We start from the raw sequence: 21,281 nt of genomic DNA, 5'->3' as shown, positions 1-21,281 counted from the left end.
ATCATCACAGGATGCTGTTTGAAGAATGGGGACTGCTGAGAAGAAACAAGTAGGGAAAGAGCATCTAGGTATGCTAAGCTAGCAAGGAGGGCTTTAAACTAGGTTCGTGGCAACCATTTTGATTAGAAGTGGTGAGCAAAGAGCACTGAAAGAACATTCTGGAGACACCATGACTGGGAAGGAAGTGGGAGAACACCTGCAATCAAGAGTCTTATGATTTCACTGGGAAACACAGAAACATGTTGCATGGCTTGCACGTCTGGAATGCTGCGGGGAATGGATAAAGGCCCTTTCAGAAAAACAGACTGTGAGGGGAGTAGTATTTAGGCTCCCCATAAAGGAGCAGATCACATACGTGTGATTTTGCTTTGGAATAGTTAATGAACTAGTCAAGAGCTTACAGGCCTGGATCAGAGAAGTGGCCAAAATGGGTAACGCTATCATGGACATCTACTGACTCTCTAATGAAGTAGAAGAGACAGATGAAGCCTTCCTTAAAGAAATGAAAGAGGCCTCATAATTGCAGCATCTCATAACACACAATGGGGATCTTTAACCATTGCAACATCTAGCATAGCACAGACAATGCAAATGATTTCTGGAGAGAAACGACAAAAAAAAAAAAAAAAAAAAAAAAAACACGCTGAGGACAATCACTTGACTGAAAAGCTGAGTAGGGGGGCTGCTCTGCTTGACCCACTGCTCACAAATCGGGAAGAACTGGTCAAAATTGTTAAGGTTAATGGCAGCTTCAGCTGGGAGGCACAAGTGAAACTAATAGCAGGTTATAGCCCTGGACATCAGGAGAGCAGATTACTGCTTGTTTGGGGAAATGTCTGGAGGGATCCTGTGGCTTGTCTGAAAAGGCAATTCCAGATTGAGATTAAAATGTAAAAAGAAGGATAGAGTAGACAGTGGCAGGAACAAACTAACCAAGGGTAAAACTAGGGCACCATGAAGCATTTAGGTATAGTACTAAGAAAGTCAGAGGTCAGATGGAATTGAAATTAGTGGGGGATGTGAAGGGGAACAGAAGAATTTCAACAGTTAGAAAGGGACCAAAAGAAAGACTGAAGAAAACTCAAGTCTGCTGCTCAGCTGGGCAGGAGACCTAGTTCCAAAAGCCGCAGAAAGGGCAAAGAGTTCAGTTATTCATCTTTGCCTTGTTCTCTACTGGTAAGGTCTGTGTCTGCATTTGGTCCTGAACCCTGCCCGCAGTCTGGGAGAGTGGGCTACTACCCAGAGAGGGTAGTACAGAAAGACCAGGTTAGAGAACACTGGAGCGAACTGGACTTACACAAATCCTTGGGACTAAATGGGATGTATCCAAGGGTGCTGATGGAGCTGCCTGACAACACTACAAGATTGTGTCTCTGTCATCTTAGAAGAGCCATGACAATCAAGGGATGACAAGGCAAATACCACGCTTATCCTCTAGGATTATTCTTAGTAACTGGCTGCCAGTTGGATTTTGTATTGCTGATAGTGCTCCACATAGGTTAATAATCAGGGTTGATACTGTGCCATGTCCTCATTAACAGCCTGAACAACAGGAAGAAATATACCATTTGCGAGGTTGTGAATTACTCTAAAATGATGAAAGTCACTGATACACTGGAGGACAGGGCTGCCACTCAACAAAATTTGAGGGGGAATGGATTGTAAATCCAACTCCAGTCCTCCACTACCTAAAATCAGTGTGTGTAGGGGTGGAGAGATGTGGATCAGGAAAACGAAAGGGGGCAATAGATGCAACTTGCGAACACACTTGCGACTATGTATCAGGACTTTTTTTCCTGACAACCCGAGGATAATCAAACACTGGAACAGGTTGCCCAGAGAGGCTGTGGGGTTTTCATCCTTGTGTTCAGAACACAACTACATACGTACTCAGCAAACTGACCTAGCTGAAGTGGAAAGTGTCTACTGAGGTTTCAGAGTTGAAGAGAAAAATGGGAAAAAAACAACAAAATGCAAAAAAAAAAAACACCCTATCCCTGATCACAGTGAAACTCAAATCAATTTTAAGAAAAAAAAATGTATATACATATATATATATGCGCAGTCAATCCTTATCTCGAAAGGACAGTATCAAAGAGTGTAGCCCAATCTGTGGGTCCATTCATCATCACAAAAGGTCTAATAATTCCTGTTGATACACAAATTAAAGATATATATATAAAATATATAACATATACCTAATCTGAGGATGTTCTCAACTATGAAAAATGCCTGCAAGGCATCTCATTAAAAAAGATAAGCACTGAAAACAGCACTGACAAACAGCCCAAACAAACAAACAAACACAAATACAACACCATTTCCCAAAGCAGATGAGAATTACAGTAACAATGGGGACATTCCAGCTTACAGATTCATATAATAAGTATGAGGGAGAACAAGGTACAAGCACAACCTATCCAAATATTTCAATGTATGAAAACTCCTCAGTTTCAGTGCACGGTTCACTTGTATCTTGAATATAAATATATCCAAGGATCCAAATAATAGATTGTCATTGTATCACTACTATTTTCCCCACATTTACATTTTCCCATGAAGGGACTGTAGTAGACAGTGTTGCTATATCAAGCACATGGAAACATTTCAAGGTCATCCCTATGGGACTGCGCATACATTCACAAAATACATGCGTGTATACAGTATTCATGAATGTTAGAAAAGGTGCCAAGGATATGATTTGAGCATTTATTTGCCAACCCATCCATATACTACCTTCAACTACATTAACAGTATTTTTCACCCTACAGGACTTAACCAATGCAGTGCACAGGAGGTACAGCACTCATTCAACAAGCACCTATTCAGCACTGCATTCATTATATTTTTAAAGTGTGTAGTCCATGGATTACTGGTGTACTGAAATCCGCAGAACTATTAATTTCTGCAGGAGATTTCTCTGTTGTGTTTTTAAATAGCATTTGAGTATTCCACATCCCTAGTATATTTTCATGACACCCTATGCAATCAGTGGGCATTATACTGATTTCCCATATGGAAAGGAAAAACTCAATATTAAAAGGAAGTCTGGATGCCAAATGTGAGACTGATTTATCAATTTCCAACATGGTTCAAACTGATGTTACTTATCAATATAAGTATTCAGCATTTCATAAAGTTGCTCCTCGAATCCAAACTTTAAGCACTTAAAAAATGGAAGAACATATCTTTAAAGGCAATATAAGAATAGTCCGGTCCAAATTACCAAACTAGCCCTTCTTCTCTACCAATGGTCTGTTTCAGTCACCACCAATGCCTGTAATCAGGGATACTACAACTACCACAAAGGGATCCTACAAACGGCCTTTTCTTTAGCTATGTAACAAGTTTCATTCCCAGACCAGACCTGTACAAGAGGCTATAGAAAAAAATAGATAACAAAAAATTGATTTAACAATTGATTTAATAATATTTATAATAGAATAATTATAATTTACAATATAGTAATTGATTTAATAACTAATTGTCGATTTAATGTTGCTATTCTAATAGTTTATACTGGCAGCTAATGAAAACCTGACTTCAGCACGTAGCATTTAATAGCATGCATTCCACTGCGTTAGAACAGCGCATTAGGCTTGTAACGTTTGAACTTATCACGCAGACCTTTGAAACTTATGCAGAGAAAGCGAAGGGTCAAAACACTACAGCCTCTATGTGGGCCAGCACCGAAAGTGAAGGGGATGCTCTTCTGTCAGTAAATACCAGTGAAATCCACTTGCACAGGAATGTTTCCCTACTGGAGAGAAAAGCTCTGGAAATCTGGATTCTATTCCAGGCTTTGGAAGAAATGTTATTACTTCATGTATCTTACTTTGCTCAAGTTTCTTACTCTCTATGCAACGTCATAGGATCAATCTCAACTCCCCTCCCCTATCAAACACAATCCCCATGCTTCCATTTCTTATCCCTCCCACCTTCATTCTATTCTCCTTACCTATCCGGTTCATTTCCAAGTTTCAGCTTTCTTCCACTGTCTGTATTGGGGTGTGTTTATTTGTTTGTTTGTTTTTTCCCCCTAAAATTTGGAATAACACCCTAACCATTCAGTTTCCTGCCTTACAAATTGCTTTTCCTTTGAGGTTTCTTTTTTTTTTCCTGTTTGCATCTCTTCCTGAAGAAGTTTCAATGCAAAACACGTTTCCACTTGTTTCCAGCTCCAGTTTACATCTTGAGGGAAGGGGAGAGGCAATTCCTTATCCAGACTCACTGCAACCATTTCCTGCTACCCCATTTCTTGTCCCAGTATGTTTGCAAAGGACCCTGCCTTCACACCACCAGATTCTTCCCCCACTGACACCAGAGTCTCCAATCTCTTCTTCATCCCCCGAATCTCTGAAGAATTTCACTCCTCGTTTCCTCCACATTTAAACGGAGCAATTTACTCTTTCCTAGGGTTTGTGTGTCAGTGGAAGGAAGTACAAAGAATGTAAGACTTAGACCAAATAGTAGCCCATCCCATAGCAGACAACGGCACATCCACAGGAAATCCTTTTCCGCATAGGGCAGGCGTACATTTCAGAAGTTTTGGATGCAAAGCTTTGACAAGCCTCTCAAGGATGCCTAACATACTCTTTTTAAAAAGTAATCATTTGGGGTATCCTTACAGTTTCAGGAAAGTTTAGCAATTTTCCCCTTGAAATGAAACACTCTCCTTCAACGGCAACATTTTGCTGAAAGCTTCCAAAACTCTCCCCACATGACACCCCAGCATAAAAGGGGGAGGAAGGGAAGGATTATAAGCAACAAAACACTGTAACTATAATAGGAAGTTTCAGACGATTTTAATCTTAAGATCGGTGGTGATAACAGACCCAACTGCAATGTCACAAGAATATCTCAGACAACACGCCACAAGACAAAGTGTATCACTAAGTACAGAACCATTAACAACATTTTGTTTTGATTCACATCAAGCAAAGTACCTGCTTTATGAGTGCCACCTCCCTGACCAACAAACAAAACTTCTGTTTCAGACATAAGAGAAAAAGGGAGAAATGTGCTTTTCTTACTAAAAAGCAGAGGAAAAGGCCCTACAAATTCGGATATTTCTTCATTTTACCATCCTGGATATTTGAAATTAAACTTCTAAGTAAATACCCACAGTTTCACGGGAAGTAAACATAATGACACTATGCCAGCAGTTTCAAAAGCCAGATCAATCATTCAGATGACAACACATTAAAACTGTATCTTGAAATAGAAACACTGATCTTAGCATATAGAAGCAAGAGAGCTGGTAGCAATCAAGTCACAGAAATAAATCAAGCCTTCTGCTTGATTGGTCTGTTGGTTACCCATATATCTTCTCTGCTTTGGTAAATATGGCAAACCACAGCACTTGCATTGTAAGAATCTGAGAAGACTTTAATCAATGTTTCCAAAAAGCATTCAAATCTTCAGATGAAAATTATGTGGCAACTACTGAACCTGATAGCTATACAGCTGAAAACATCTATGACCTCAGTCTCTGAGAGTTATTTATCTACTATCCAGTCACATACCTACTATTGGTAGCTTGGAATCTTTTGTACTGAAGCAGTATATAAATCCATGTTTCATCTTAATATTTGGCATTGTCACTTTATAAAATATTAAAACTGTGCTGGGATCATTTGTTTGAAAAAAACTAACAAAATATGAAAGGCCATCATTCTTTTAAGCACCAAATGAGTAACGTTTCCACATCACACATTTGTGTGACCACTTTGTAAGCACTGTTTACATTACAACAAAAAAAGAAGTAAAAAATAAGAGTGATAGTTTCACTAGTGACACCTTTTATTTCTGGTTCTACTATTCACTCTAGTCTTTTCCTGCAGTAGTGGGCAGATATAAAAAGTGTAATTCCGGAAAGAAAAAAAATGTGTAATTAAGGGCAATAGGCCACAATGGAAAATAGTTCTTGAATTGTTAATTTAACAACATTTTTTAAAACTTTTGGTTAAAGTGATCATATCTAATATTCAGATCTCGGACGTAAACGGGTAGTTTCACTACATTTTATAGATAGTGTTTAAGCTACAGGCAGACCAGTTAAGAAACGCAAGTCTGCATATTGTTGATCTATTCCAACACCACAAAACTGTGCAGTACCATGCTCTCTGTCACAGCCACAACCAGTAAGGGGCAATGTCACTCATTGAAAAGCAGAAGACAATTTGACATAAAAGTAGAAAGAAACCTAAGCTACTGCCATTGCTTGAAGAACAGATAAGAGCGTAGATTCCTAATCCCAAATCTAGGAAGTCTACCACAATTGGCACTTTTGTGAGATGGAGTCTTTCAGACCAATAGCAAATTGTAGTATCTCCTAATCCCTCAACCTCAATTGCATACTCTCCCCTTTAACTGAAGCTTCTGTGGCACGCTACTGTTTGTGCAATTGTGATTCAACTTGAAGAACTCAGTCATCTTTAAAAAACATCCGACATCAGAGGGAGGATGATCTGACTTAAAACTAGACCAGTTCCTAGATCTTGCTTAGCATGCACACAGGAACAGAGATTGCTGAAAAAAAGAGACAGACACTTCAGCTAATACTGTTGCTGAAAAACATCTCATGAAACAGGCTAAATTTCAGCTGTGATGTAGAAACACCTCTAATACTACTTTTGTCCTTTTTTTGACGCTATTCTTCCCCCAGGTGGTTGTTTCTTAGAATCTTCACAATAATTCCAAATGTGGCAAAATTCTCTAGCATTTTTAGATATGACAGGCACATACGTTCAAGATGACGTACCACACAAGACTAGTTCTCCTGAGTGTTCTATAGCACGTGCAAATGAAAACACTGTCGTTCACATATCCATCCAAAATGACTAAAATAAAACAGTCCTAAGAAACATTCCTATATCTCTGCGGTATAAAGGTTGTGTATTGGACTGAACCCAAACCTACCACTGACAGTACACTGACTTTTACCCAAAACACTGAACAACTTTCAGAAAATCAAATTCATTTTTAGCCTTCATTTGTCAACATCAGCTTAAGATGATGAACATTATCTTAACAAGAGGTCACTTAAGACCAGAAATTCCTGAAGATAAGGAAGAAAAGCACAAGGACACCCAGACGGACAGGGAATAAAACTGTTCTTCATACATGCATAAGAAAACAGCAGCTCTTCCCAATACATGTGGCTACTTCTGAAATGCAATGGTAGTAAAGTACTTTTCTAAGACAGTAAAGGAGATCTTCAAAACGCTGTTTCTCATTCAAACCACTAGTTCTTAAAAAGGACATTTGTCTGAGGTATCCTAATGTTGGGACAATTAGCCATGTATTTCTAAATACAAGTACCATTCCACCTCTCTATGTTCCCTATTCTCCTACTAACAATGTTTATGGCGTAGTAAGATTTAACACAAATCATACTGGCAAGGTATAGATTGTCACAATGGAAAGCATCAAAGGTAATGAGACAAACTCCATTTACTAGTTGTAAGTGAATAAGTACACTTAATCTGTCAGACTTAAGCCAGTAATTACTTGCACTTGCAAAATAAAAATAAGAAGTACTACTCCGGTAGTAGAATTCTGATGACAGATCTTGGAGCATAGATAAAAACAAAGCAGAAACACACAGTCTTAACAGCAAAGAGCAAGATGTTATTCCAGACTAACTTGGGCTTTTGTTTGTCTCAGTGATTTTGAGGGGTTCGGAGCCCAGCAGTTTGACCACCAAACACTTTGAACACCCAATTCACTTCGTATCTAATCACTTGCTAATCATTTGCACACACTGCAATTCCTTTTCTAGCTCTTACTATTGAGTTACAATTTCCCAACCCTGCAGAGGAAGTAATGGCTTCTGCTACTTTCCTGAGCAGTACAGAACAAGCCAGCTCTGCAATGCTGGGCAAGGTACTATCACGCCCAGAACAATTTGCTGCACACTGCAGGAAAAGCTCTCACAATACGGTACCCTACTGGACTAGCAAGTGCCAGGGAAAAAGCTGAAACAGTCCAACTTCACTCTTTTTTCCTTAGCTCGCTATACAGAAATCTTCAAAATATGACAATTTCTCCATTCTTGTTCCCAATCCCATATGACCCAGACTGAGAAAGGGCCACATCTACTCCTTACTAGTTCAGACCAGCTTACAAATTATGGATAAATCACATGAAACAAAATCAAGTTTTTCTGAAGATCAGAGAGACAGTTCGGAGCTTAAGCTAAATAGTCAACTAGTGTTGCAGACGACAGGCCCACACAAAAACCCCAGAAGTTTATACCAGTAACTTTTACCAAGTATAAAATGAAAGAAAATTCTAAATATCTCCTTTGCAAAACAGAATAAAGACAAGTGATTAGTTCACAGATGTCATCCACCTGACAAGCGGGGGAGAAAAAAAAAAAAAAAGCCCATCATGCACAAAGTATTACTGCTAAAACACAGATGTGTGTAATTATTATTGCTTCCTTTTTTATTTCTCACTTAGGTCAAACACTTGCTTTTACATTCCTAACTCAAAAGCCAAGGAAGTAGTGGGAGAGGGAAAAAAAAAAAAAAAAAAAAAGGCACACTTCTGTGTTATGTTTTAGGACATTCCAATCTCACTCAGTCTAGCACCTCTAAACATTAAAAGTTCCAGAAAGCAACCTTGCTCAAAATTAATTTCCTTCCCTGAACAGCATTAGAAATATGGAAAAACTAAAAACTTACAACATAGTAAGTAGAAAGTCCCCAGTTCAGCTATCTCAAAATTCTGCTAGTTAGAAAACAAAAAAATCTTATGGAAGACATTCTTAGAAATAATGAATACTAATAAAAACTACTGAAGGAAAATTCCCCTGAGAGAATCTCTCACCAGTAAAAACTTGAACTCTGTTTCTCTGTTAGGCAGGGCACAGTATTCTGGTGTGATGGTCATTACTAAGCCCTTTCCGCTGGTGAGAAGATAAAAAGTAATCAATTCTATTGAGAAAGAGAAGATAAGCAAACAATTATGCTTTGTCTCTCTTTCTCACTTACTCAAATAGCATACTCATTCCCCAAAGGCGACACTCATCTCCCATAAGGCTCCCAAGGCTGTTACACCACTGAGTTCAGAAAACACAAGACTTTTTTTTAATTATGTACTTAAGCAGGACTCTCCATGTTAAGATGTATGTCTGAAAATATCTTACATAGGTACCTAAGGCACTACCACCCAAACATGCGTGCACACCTAAAACGGACACAATCATGTATGATGTCCATAAGCAAACTCCTCCGCTTTAAAGTAAAAGGAGGAGTCCCATTCTCCCCTACTCTTTTTGACTATATATATATTTATTGTATGAACACAAGATGAGTTGGTGTAGCAGCTTATTCCAACAACAAAAAAAAAAAGTTAATTATTTGGGTGGGGTTAGCTTTCCAGCAGTAGAGCCAACTCAACTCAACTACAAACACCAGATCCAATTTGGCAGTTCTTTATCCATTTGCAGTAAAGTAGGTATCTTATCAAGAAAGCAGGGAATGTGATCAAACTTTTGAAATGATTAGATTTGCAGCAACATTTGCAGCAAACCCAAAGGAACAGAAAGACCTCACACACAGCAAGCAGCAAAGTCCTCATACATATCAAGTAGGCAAGCTCAGAAAAAGATGACAGGAATGGGGCTGCTCCTTTCAGCAGCTGACCATCAGACTGCTTAGCTTCGAGAATGTAGCTGTAAGAATCTTAGGCTACATAGGCACCATAGTTGGAGCCAGCTTAAACAAGATCAACTGCAACAGCCGCCTCCACTTTCTTCCAGACATGCATTTTTGTCTGCTCCAGTGTGCCAACACTGTGCATGTCTGATTCAAGAACCATTTCAGGGGGTTCAGCCCACTAAAGCAGCAGAAAAATATTAACTCTTTTTGCAACAGCTTTCTGCTGATTTTAATCCAGCTTTTGCCCCAGAGATCTATGGAGGACTATTATCTGTGTACAGAGAAGGAGGCAAGAATGCATGGCCTGGGTAAGCAGATATGGAGCAACAGTTTATTTTCAAAACAGCTTAAAACTATCTTAGCCTATGGCTTATGCACTAAAAGTAGACATTTTTCTTTCTTTTTAAATTTAAGGGAAAACCTTTAATTCTGCATTTTTTTTTAACTTGCATTTACAACTCCTTCTGGAATCATGCTCTGTTGAGGAAACTAACTTGCGATTTTTAAGTTGAATACAGTTCTTCAGCAGATCAGAGTGGTTCTGCTGACAAATCATCATGTGACTAGTGATACTGGAGCTGCGCAGGTGCTAAGGATGCTGAATAATCCAAACTTTCAGCTCAGGGAGAAAACTGATCAGCAGGCCCTCCATGAGCATATAGTGTTGGCTTGCCTGCGAATCAAGCCACATCTCCAGTCCAACTGCACTATAGCAGTAAGACATTAAGGAGCCACTCCTACCGACTCGTTACAAAAATAAGCTTATTCCCTCTCCATTCAGCCATGTCAGGTGCATGGTACATCATGTAATTCTTAGATCTATACAGATTTGGAAGAGTCTAAATGACAGAAGTTGTCCATGCCTCTCTGCTTCGAGGCTTCAGTGGTCTGACATCAATGTGCTTTTACCATAGGTGTGTACACGGGCTGGAAGGATGCGCTGCCCACACCGCATACTGCAGACCACACATGCATTCACGTAAGTGGCACACATTCGCTGCATAAACTCCTCTGTTGTACAAAGTTTTAATCACTCTGGAACTCTCCCACAACAGCAGCTAACAGTAAAGGTATCAAATGTGTTACCTCCTCCATTTTGTCCCAAGACACCTTTTTCTAGGCAGAGCGAGTACTTTAGTGAGGAGAAAGAAGCATGGATAAATAATCTTGCCTGTGTCCTCAACAGACGTCTAAATCAATACATGGGTGCAAACACAGGGAAAAAGAAAACTAAAAGAAGGAAGACTCCTTATATCTTTCCAAGAGAAAGAATTTTGTCCAGGAAAGGAGAAAAAACAAAACAAACACTCCACAAATATACAGTCCAGACTTTATGATTTTTTTTTCTGTTCTTCTCTCAGTCAATTTCTTAATTTTAACCCATTCTTGTACTACAAATCTCTCAGAGTGAATATTCTGAGTCAAATAATGTTTTATCTTTGCTTTTCTGCTTTTACCAGATGGAGCACTGGGAAACAATAAACAGAGAAGAGTAGAAATTAGGTGCCTAAAGCCCACAAATGATTCTGGTCACTTTTAATTCCCCAAATATAGACAGCGAAGAGGGGACAGGGAAAACAAAAATCACCAGGAAATAAAGGTTAAAGTAAAATACTGAAATGCTGAAAAAACAGTTATGGACCATGGAGGTTATAGAGTTCTCGATGGTTGCCTTGGCAGAACTCATTGTGCACTGGACAGCACATACAGGACAAAAAAAGTGTTCAATTTTTGACATTTCCCCAATTAAATAACATCCTTCTAAAGAGTTTCAGGTCTCTGATGAAAGTCACAGACACTTCAGAATTAACGACTATATTGTAAAAAGGTACAAATGTTGACCAAAGTTCCTCCATAACATACAGACAGTTGAAGATATTCTTCCTGCATGGGTTTCCCAGTACGGAACAAGGTATAAGCTCGTGTGGCAACTTCTTCAGAGCTGAGGGTACTTATATATTCTCTTCCCATACAGATTTATTCTAACACAGCTTGAAGGGATTTTATTCTTTTCAAGATATTCAGAGGTGTTTTGGGTTGTTTTTTTTTTTAAGTGATACATGCGGAAGAGAAGTGCAAGAAAGAGTCAGGCACAAAACACAACTGCGTCTGCCTCCTTTCTTTAAGAAATTCAAATAAGTCCAAATAAAAAGAATTTGGAAAGACATAATAGCAAGTGTTAAACAATTTAACATCAGTGGTGTTAGTATTCTTCCTATAACGAGCAAAGTATCTGCATAATTATTTCACTCTTTACTTCAAACACACCTTTACGTCTTGCTTTTCATTTCTAAGCACCATAGGAAAAAAAAGAACTAAAAGAAAAACAGAATAAACTGTTATCATTTTGTTTAAAGCATAAGAGTTTGTAGTAATAGTTCAAAATATTATGATGCATATACTTTGTATTTTAGATTTCTCTCTTTTCAGCATGCACATAATTACACATATGTATAGAAGCATGCTTTAGTTATGAATGACACATGTATAGAAGCATTCTTTCATTTGTTACCACTAGCTCAAATTTGTACTCTCTACTGAAAATTCTTTTCAGTTCATTTCAAATATGTTTGCTATTTGGGGTCAGAACACAACGAAGAAAAGTCCTACTGAAACTCTCAAATATGATCCATAAACTTAAAAAATGTCTATGCAAAAATGAAACTAAGAAATTTCTTAACTCAGATCATGTGTATTCCTTGTAGTCCTGAAATCAAGAAACTAAAGCAACCCTCCTCTCTCTACTGGCATAGTTAATTACATTTTATGATCATAGTAAATGCTAAAGAACACGCTACCGTGCACACCTGTGTGATCTGGATTAGATATGGCTGCCTGTCACACATAAATTCATTATCAAAGAGTATAAAGGCTCCATTTTATAATCTTTTTACACATACTTCCAGCTAATTCCCAACCGCAGCTGATCCTTACCAAGATTTCCATCCTCGATGGTCAGCACCACTTCATCCATCACCAAGGCCCGAAAATCCAGCTCCTCTTCACAGCATTTGGCTTTCAGTGCTCTCAGGATCTCCTGCTGAGGGTAATCATCTCTGATGCGACGGTCTGTTAAGAACCACAGTCTGGGGGCAACTGAACTGCACATCTTGGACTTTCTTGCAACCTTCAACTTTTCCGTTCAATGGAACTTCTAAATGATGAAGATGAGGAAAACTGTTAGAGTGCAAAGGCTCCTATCTTTATATTCCCCATTGTCCTGAGTTCCACTCCCTTCGTCCTGCCCCGTTTACACAGGCCTGCCCTTTCCAAGGGGATACAACTTAAAACCCCCATGTGGGAGAATAACATCTGTGCCTACCTATAACAGAACTAACAAGAACAAATTCATTTACAATCAGTAGCTACCTACTGAACTTCAAAAATAGATTTTGATCCTTATTTAATCATGACTGGATGAAACTATTGATATGGATAGTGGCATCCCCTTTTGGTTCATATTAGGAAGTATACTATTGACTGAGAGCTCAGACCCTTCCTACATACTGCTAAAACACTTATGACAGACATGATGTCCCTCTTTTTACCAAAGACAGGTTGTGTCAAATTCTTTATGTTAAAAAAGCAGTTCAGAAGAAGAAGGGGTGGGGGGGAAGAAGACATTAAAATAGAAAGTATTAAAAAACACTTTTCCTGAAAGGATTTTAAGACAATGATTTGCTCTGATGAACTCTTACCTACTTGGAAGATATTTAGTATTATCTAAAAGATATAAATGGAAAGCCAGTGGAACATAAGCATTGACATGAATACCCAACATTAATACACATAGCCTGAGGTAGAATCAAGATTTGAATACAAGTATTAGCCCACCTCCAATCACCTTTGCACATAAGTAAAGTACCATTCCCCTTATTCGGAATACAGAAAACTTGGATCATTTTTTACTGTTTTCTAACATATTTTAAAAGCTGCAAAACCATTACAGATATGTTAACAGCCTAAAATACATTCATCATTTATACTTAAGTAAAAAGGAGAAGCAGCACAGTATAGGGAAAAAACTACCAAAAAAAAAAAAAAAAAAAAAAGAGCTGTTTGCCACCTATGTTAAGAGCCTAAAATTAACAGGTAGAAATCATTATTTTCACCAATAGGATCTGCATGAGGTTCAAGCAGAGTTTTGTCCGACAATCCTAATGACCGGACCTGGAGTCAGCAGAAAAGCTAAGTGCAGGTAAGACCATAGATCTGTAACAACTTCGTTCACTTTTGGAAGAATTCTTGCAGGTTTTTTCATTTGTTCTGGATTAAGATGTCCACAGTAAGTATTGGGGTGAAAGAATTGTTCTGCTACCACCAGAAAAACAAGCTGCATATTTCTGTAATTAAAAATAAAGTTTTTGCTACCCATAAAGATTTATTAAGCATCAACAAGATATGGTAATTTTTACTCCTGATATTGAGAACCCTGATGGCAACAAGCAAACCCTACAGAATTCATGACTTTGTTTCTAATGCTTTGGCAATTAGCAGCAACAAGAATGACAGGGACTACAGATCTTCATATTATCATAATTGCAGGTCAAAAGAAAACATAAGCTGTGGAAAAGAAATCACAGATGCAGACCAGCTCATGACAGCAGCCAGGATGCTCTAGGGAATGCAGGATAAGGAGTGTTTGCTCCCTGGGAGAGGGGGAAATAGGTGAGGGAATGAAGGAAGGAAATAAGTTGTGAAGAATATCCTTCACTTTGTACCTAAGAGCTCTTTTCTTTCCTTTAAAACAACAGAAAGACAAGGTTGGGCTTCAGTGGTTGACAACTTCCAGGTCCTACCAGCCTTTTTGGTTTTCATATCCTCAGCAAGGGATTTCTCTAGGTGATGGTTTACAGAAAACTTTCTTGGGCAATATACTTCGCTAACAATTGTGACAGGCCATCCTATTCAGAAAGGGCACTGCCACAGCACAGCTCAGAAGGCTTCTGGTCACTTTACCCATCTATCTGCTACTTACACAAATCATTTGGGCGACCAACCAGCCTCACCTACTGTCCATTCTTTGAAATCCAGGCTCTGCCCAAAACGAAGATTAGTCCTCCACATACCAAATAGAGCTAAAGAACACTGAACACATAAAAATATCGTAGATAAAGCTCTCTCATTTTTATGTAAGACTTCTTAGACTGACAATCAGAAGCCATTCCAGATCTTCAGCCTCCTCTCTCAGTAACGGTTTTAAAATTGGTACAAAGGAACAAGTATTTTCTCTCCTCCAGCCTTTTCTCCATTTCTGGTTGCTATTAACCCTTCCTTTTTTTTTTTTTTTGCCAACTGGGATCTGCTCGCATTTTTCTTAAATCTCTTTTTCTGTATAGCCCCACCTCCACTCCCTTGTATCTGAAGAGATTATGCCATCTCTCCCTGACTGCCATTTCAAAACTTCCTTTCTGGGGGGGAGGGAAGAAAGTTGAAAACCATTCTTTTTCCTCCTCTCTTATTTTTGTAAGGAGCTAAAGCATAGATCATCAGGAAGAGCTATCTAGATACCCCAACTATCATACTAAATCACTAAGCATATGAAAAATACCTTGGATATACATTAGTCTTCCTACTACTTTGTCTTCTTCCCTCTAAACATTAGATATTTTATAGATATTACACGTACTAAGGCTCACACCTCATCGTGAAGCAGGCAGGAAGCATCCTCAAGTCTGGACACAAAAATAAATAAATTCACTTCAGACCAAGGCATAAGTCACTGTCAGAGATAAAAGCAGAAACTAATAATCCTAACTATCAATCCCTTGACCTGATATCCACTACTCATTTTTTTCCACCAGGAGAAGTATCCCCCTCAACCCTAACATTCTGTTCCTAAAAACAGGATCCACTTGTCAAGCTTCAGCCTCTCCTTATAAGATGTATTTTGGTTGTGTAAGGAACCTCACTAAACAGATCCTACAATTTACCTATTAACCCAAAATCTTAACAATCCTTCCCATATTCTCTAGAAAAGGGTCTGTAGGGGGAAAGCCTGCCTAGCAGTCAGATGCACATAAGCATTAAGATTTCAAGTTGAATATGATTTCCAGAATTTTTCCCTTCAAACCAAATCTACCCATTGTAATCTAGAAAAGATACAGTTTAGGACAATGCTAGGTGTGCACAAAATACTTCCCAGTCAGTGTGAATATCTATCACTTGTAATATGTGTCTCTGTAAGGAAAAGAGCGGGAGATCATTATATGTCTTCAAAGTGAAATTAGTTAAAATCAAGTTTTCACTCAAAGCTACTACAATCAATTCAAGTACAATATTTCAAAAAACAAGAGACTTATGAAATCAACAACAAAAGAAAAAAAAATACCTGCACAAAACAGAACAAGAAATGTAAGAGGGTGGAGTCAAAGCAAAAGCTCTGTAAAAAAGGTCAAATCAACTGTGTCAGACTAGCCAAGCAATCACTGCTACATCTGCTTCAGGAAAGATGCTCTGTGGAACAAATTCTCAGCAATTTATATAATTTATAGAGAATAGAATCCTCAACTTTAAACTGTAGCATCTCTGCACTGAGATGGATTTCACTTCAATATTCATATTCCTCCTCTACATCACATACGTTTGTATTTCATTTCTTCATGCCTTGAAGCTGTAATACACCTCTTGCAGACGTTCTCACAAAAGTATTCACTATGCTACCGTTCTACCTCAATTCATGTAGGAATATCTTTTATGAATATAAGAGGGAATTCAGCCAATCAGATCAGCTGTCTAGACAGAACTTGAAATCTGAAGACCACTTCCTTAAGCAAGATCTTCCATGTATCCCCTACAGAGAGAGTTTCAGAGACCTGACTCCAATAAGGGGAGACTGGTTTCCATTGTCCATGCCCATTTATTTCTTGTCCTGTCTGCATCACCCAACAGCAGAGAGAAAAATTTGATTAGTCTCTTTTTTATCCTAATGTATTTTCCTCCAAGCTAAAAGCTATATATATATATATATGTATATATATAAATGTACAAGATACAAAGCCATTTACATATTACTGAAACGTGTGAGTTGAAATGTACCTAATTCATATAGATGGTTCTATATCCTTTCCACTCAAAACACAACTGCCCAACTGCACATTAAAAAGACTAGTCTGTTTCTTTCCTATGGGACTGAAAAACTATATTCTGGGAGTTTTGCAGCATTAGGAAACAGCACAGTCTAGATATTTCAACCATTTGACTTGTCACCTGATATTGCAGCCTACTATTGACCGTAGTGAGACCTGAGATACAAGTTATTGGAACAATTACAACATGTGCCCCTCCCAGAATCACTTGTTTTTTAGTCCTTGACTCAGATTCAGTTGCAGCATTGTGCAGCTAAGTGCAGCTAACTTAGCTCCTTGAATGTCAGCAATTAGTAGGGAGGTAAAACCTAATGTTAGGTTTACCATACCTCTAGGAATGTTTAATCCCTTAGCTCAGGTAACGATAATTAAAATCTCACAGGAGCTATGAGGGTAACATCCATGATTGCCATAGGAAATGCAGAACTAGGAGAAGAAAAAAAAAAAAAAAAAAAGCACCTCCAAGCACTACTTTAGCATGAATAGAATTGCATTCTTATTTATCATTCTTAATAAAATGCATACCCCTTTAGTACTTTTCTCTAAGTACAGTGTTATTTGGGTTGGGAAAAGGTATTCTGCATTTTTTTTATCATAAATTAGTTAAAGGTTTAAAAAATGAGTATGTAATCCCAGTCAACCAATTGTCTTTACCATTATGGCAATTTCCAGAATGCTGTTTTAGAGGCCACACCTCAAGACACTGAAGGTATAAGAATAATTAGAACATATTCACAAATTAAAAAAAGAGATGATAGCTCAAGGTATATTTGATTTGTAATGGCGACAGTATGGATTAGATTGGTTAACAAAGTGCTGTCCAGCATATGAGCCATCATACATGGTCAAGGAATGAATGTCTCGGCCTCACTTCAGGGAGAAGAATAGAACAGTAGTTGAAACATCCCAGAAATAAAACTTTTCTGCCATAGGGAGAGCAGATCTGAAAAGTTTGCAGCTGTTCTTAGTAAAAAGAACAATTAGTTCTGTGTTCCCCATACAGATACTGGAATGATAATCACCTAAGAAAATTAAAAAATAATAATAAAAAAAAAGATTACGGGTAAGATATCTTTTTGTTGTTGTTGTTATCTTTGCATATCTTGAATCTTTTATTAAAATTGTTTTAAAAAAATAAACTAAGCAAATCAGTATTATTGCTGACACTGCCGCTCCATGTTTACGCTTAGGGTCAACCTCAAGAAAAAAAAATAACGGAAATAAAATAATATTTTTTCATAAAACTGCCACGTAACAAAGATCCTCAAAGAAAAAAGAATATATATATTTAAACACATTTTACATAGCATATTCAGCAGCAGCACAATCTGTCCAGTATTGCTGCATATCATCTGCTCTCTGTACATGCACTACAGAAAGTCACTGCAGGCAGGTGACTCCCAAGCACGCCTCTTTTAAATCATAGCATGGTATCCAACCCCCTTCCCTTTCCCTGTGAAATTTGTAGAGACTGCAGCAATCAAAGGATAAGAGAATATATTAAGTACAATAGGTCTTAAAAAGACTGTGTAATAGTAAAGCAGAAAATTCCTACAATTCTCCCATTTCCAGTACAATTCCCCCCCCACACACACACTCCCAGACAGGCAACTGCATTCCCTCCTATGGCTTTCACCTGCTCTCTCCCATCCTTACACTGAGTAAGGCTGAAGATCCCAATAGCAATCCTGCCCACACAATTGCCTCTCAAACACAGGCATCCACACCCCGAGTTCTCATTCATCTGTTTTCATGTTTGCAAGTAGGTGATAATATTCCTCATTCACACCCCTCCAGTTCCTAATCTCCACTGAATAATCTATCCTCTTCCCTCTCGGCCACTCAAGGCTGATACTGGTTAACAGCCGCTCTCCTACTTTAAGATTTTTTTCCCACAATAGGCTCTCATGTTTTCCACCCGTGTGCGTGGCTGTGCAAATTAAACATCGTTTCTTCCCATATCCATCCAGGGTGGTCTCACTCCTGCCCAGGTTCCTCTGCAACGGGGTTTAATACACCCCTCTCTTTCCTATACGTGTGTGCACAGGCAGTTTTCCCTTCTCCCTTCCCCCATCACACTCCCAGTCTCCGAGCCTGCCTCTCTCTTAGCGTCTGGAATGGGGGAAGGGAAACAAGCACTGAATGAATGAACTAACGTGACTTACCAGAAATTTGGTGAAGAAGGGCTAGAAAACAAAAAGATGCCAAAGACGGATGCTTCTTTTAGGGTGCCAAGTTAAGTGCTGCTTCAATTCTGGCTTCCTCAGCGAGGTCGCGTGTCCTGTTACGTACCCCTTTTCCCAGATCCCCTACGACCCAAAGAGGGTGGCACTGAAGTCTTCTGGACACCTCCCTACACTGCAATCCAAAAGATGGAAATGTAACGCTGCAGCTCCCAAAGCAAGGGGCGATGAGGACAACGTCCTCCTGGTACTATACGGGCAATGTCTAGCTAAAGCCTCAGGGGCCAACGTAGATTTCTGGGGGTGGAAAAGACAAAAAGAGGAGTAGATGAGTGCTATTATAACTCTCAAATTGTCCTCTCCTACTGGAATGGAGAGATGCGAAAAGGGCAAAAACAACACTAGGATAAAGCTGTACTTTTCAGTGTGAAATAGAGTAAATCCAGCAAGCCTCTTGTGTCTCTACTTCCTGAGAACTAATCCCCTAAATGAGGCTGAAATCACCAACACCTGGGGAGAAAGAGAGAAACATACATGTTAGACATAAACAAACACATTAAGGTATCTAAAAAATTACATTTCTACAGAAAAAAAAAAGTGATAGGCAAGACAATAAGAAGAAAACAGAAGAAATGGAGCAGATGAACACAAGGAGGGAAATAGTGTGTCTTTAGGAATTTTCTCACATATAAACGCATTTTTAAAACAGAAACTAGGCCGTTTAGTGTGTTTATTTACAGATAAGCATTTGTTCAAAGGAAAAATAAGCCTGTAACTATAAGTGAACAAAACAATTTAGGTTTTAAAAAATGAACAAAGCTGTATTCCTATTTGTGTGCTTCTTTAAATCCCTCCTCCAGGAAAAAAAAATGGAATTCACGTGAGGAGACTGAATAGAAGTAGGATTCAGGTAAGAAGCCTATTTATATGAATGAACCCCCTGTTCCCCAAAAACAGAATCATCTATAAAGGAGAAAAAAAAAAAAAGAATAATGCGTCCAAGAGCTCCAGAAGATGCTCGTTTGAATGATTAAAGATGAACACTCGCTCACTTTGGAAGCGCAGCCCATGGAAGATCCCAAGAAGCTAAGTCAGCAATATGCAATTATCTCCTCAAACGTTAGAAAACAAAAGGAGGAAAGAAACCTGGTTGTAAGGACTTCGTTGCAAGACCCAGCCACAGCCGCGCGCGCTCGCGCACCCGCGATCACGTGAGGCGCTGCTCCCCGCACACGCACGTTTTTACACTCACGCGCGCGCAGCCCTTTTCCGTTGCGCTCCGTTGTGGCTGTTTACACACGCGGACACGCGCGAGCAACACGCGCAGGGCGCACAAACGCGCGCGTGCAAGCGCAGGCACCGAGGAGGGGCGTAAATAAACGCTACTGCCCAGCCCGTACGAACGCCACGGCGACGTGCGGAGCGCCAGACAGCAGCGGGGGCACGCAGCAAGGGCAGCGCATCGCCATCCGACGCCTCCGCGCCCGGCGGGGGGAAGGGTACACACAAAAAAGAGCCCCCCAGCCCAGCCCTTCCCCCCGCGGTGACTGAGGAAATCACCAACCTGGCTCTGTGGCCTCGCGTGCCCGTGCCCGTGCCCGCGCCCGCGAAGGCGCTGGCGGCTCTGCGCGCTGCCCCGTCTCGGCGCGCAGGGATGCGCAGTCACCACGGGCGCTACGCGAGGCTGCGGTCGCGGGGCGTGACGGCTTAAGGGGACGGTCCCGCCGCCCCCCACCCCCGCCGCTCCCCCCTCGCGGCACACGGAGGAACCCACCCCCGGGCCGTACCCGCTCAAGCCGGCATCTCACCCACCCCGGGCACCGCCAAGGACCCGCGGGCGGCTGCGCCACCGGCCGACGCCCCCCTCCGGCACCGCCCGCGGGGCCGGGCGGATCAAAGGCGGCAGCGGGGACGAGGAGGGCCGCGCGGAGACTCGCCCCTTTCTCCCCGCGGGCTGCAGGCGCTCGGCAGCACTGCGAGAAGGGCAGCGGGCTACGCGTCCACGCGGACGCCTCCTCTCCCCCTCCTCCCCGCGGCTGCGGAGAGCGCACAGCGCGGCTGTTCCCTGCACTGAGACCCCCGCCCCCCGCGGCCGCCGCTCCAGCCGCAGAGCTGCCGCCGCCGCCTCCCGCGCTCGCCCTGAAGCGGCAGCGCAAGGAGCGCCGGCCGCCACCGAGACACCGCGGCGGGGAGGCGGCCGCGGAGCTCCGCGATAGCGTGACCGTTGGGGGAGGCCCCCGCGCGCGCACAAAAGGCGCCCCCCGCCGCTGCCCCGGCCCGAGCAGCGCCCGCGGGCCGCGAGGTGACGAGGGGAAGGGGCGGGGAGGGGGAGCCGCCGCGCC

General features: G+C 40.6%; 1 protein-coding gene across 2 annotated transcripts in view; it reads right to left on the bottom strand.

The window, feature by feature from the left end:
- RIMKLB (ribosomal modification protein rimK like family member B) overlaps positions 1–20,750 on the bottom strand; it is a 42,812-nt gene extending 22,062 nt beyond the window's left edge. Inside the window, exons 1-3 of one of the 2 annotated variants that reach the window (XM_088531337.1) lie at positions 20,727–20,750; positions 18,922–19,449; positions 12,603–12,822 (exon numbers count right to left, since the gene is read on the bottom strand). In XM_088531337.1, coding sequence (XP_088387463.1) covers positions 12,603–12,777 — 175 coding nt within the window. In that variant the 5' untranslated portion in view covers positions 12,778–12,822; positions 18,922–19,449; positions 20,727–20,750. Of the gene's footprint in view, positions 1–12,602; positions 12,823–18,921; positions 19,468–20,726 lie in introns of those variants that run through there. The other variant, XM_010227671.2, reaches the window with a different exon arrangement.
- Positions 20,751–21,281: the final 531 nt, after the last annotated feature.

Source organism: Tinamus guttatus, unplaced genomic scaffold, assembly GCF_059628265.1.
Source record: "Tinamus guttatus ecotype Peru unplaced genomic scaffold, ASM5962826v1 Tinamus_guttatus_pri_ptg000408l, whole genome shotgun sequence".
Lineage (NCBI taxonomy): Eukaryota > Metazoa > Chordata > Aves > Tinamiformes > Tinamidae > Tinamus > Tinamus guttatus.
The sequence above is the reverse complement of the archived record's forward strand: the minus strand, read 5'-3'. Positions and strand labels throughout refer to the sequence as shown.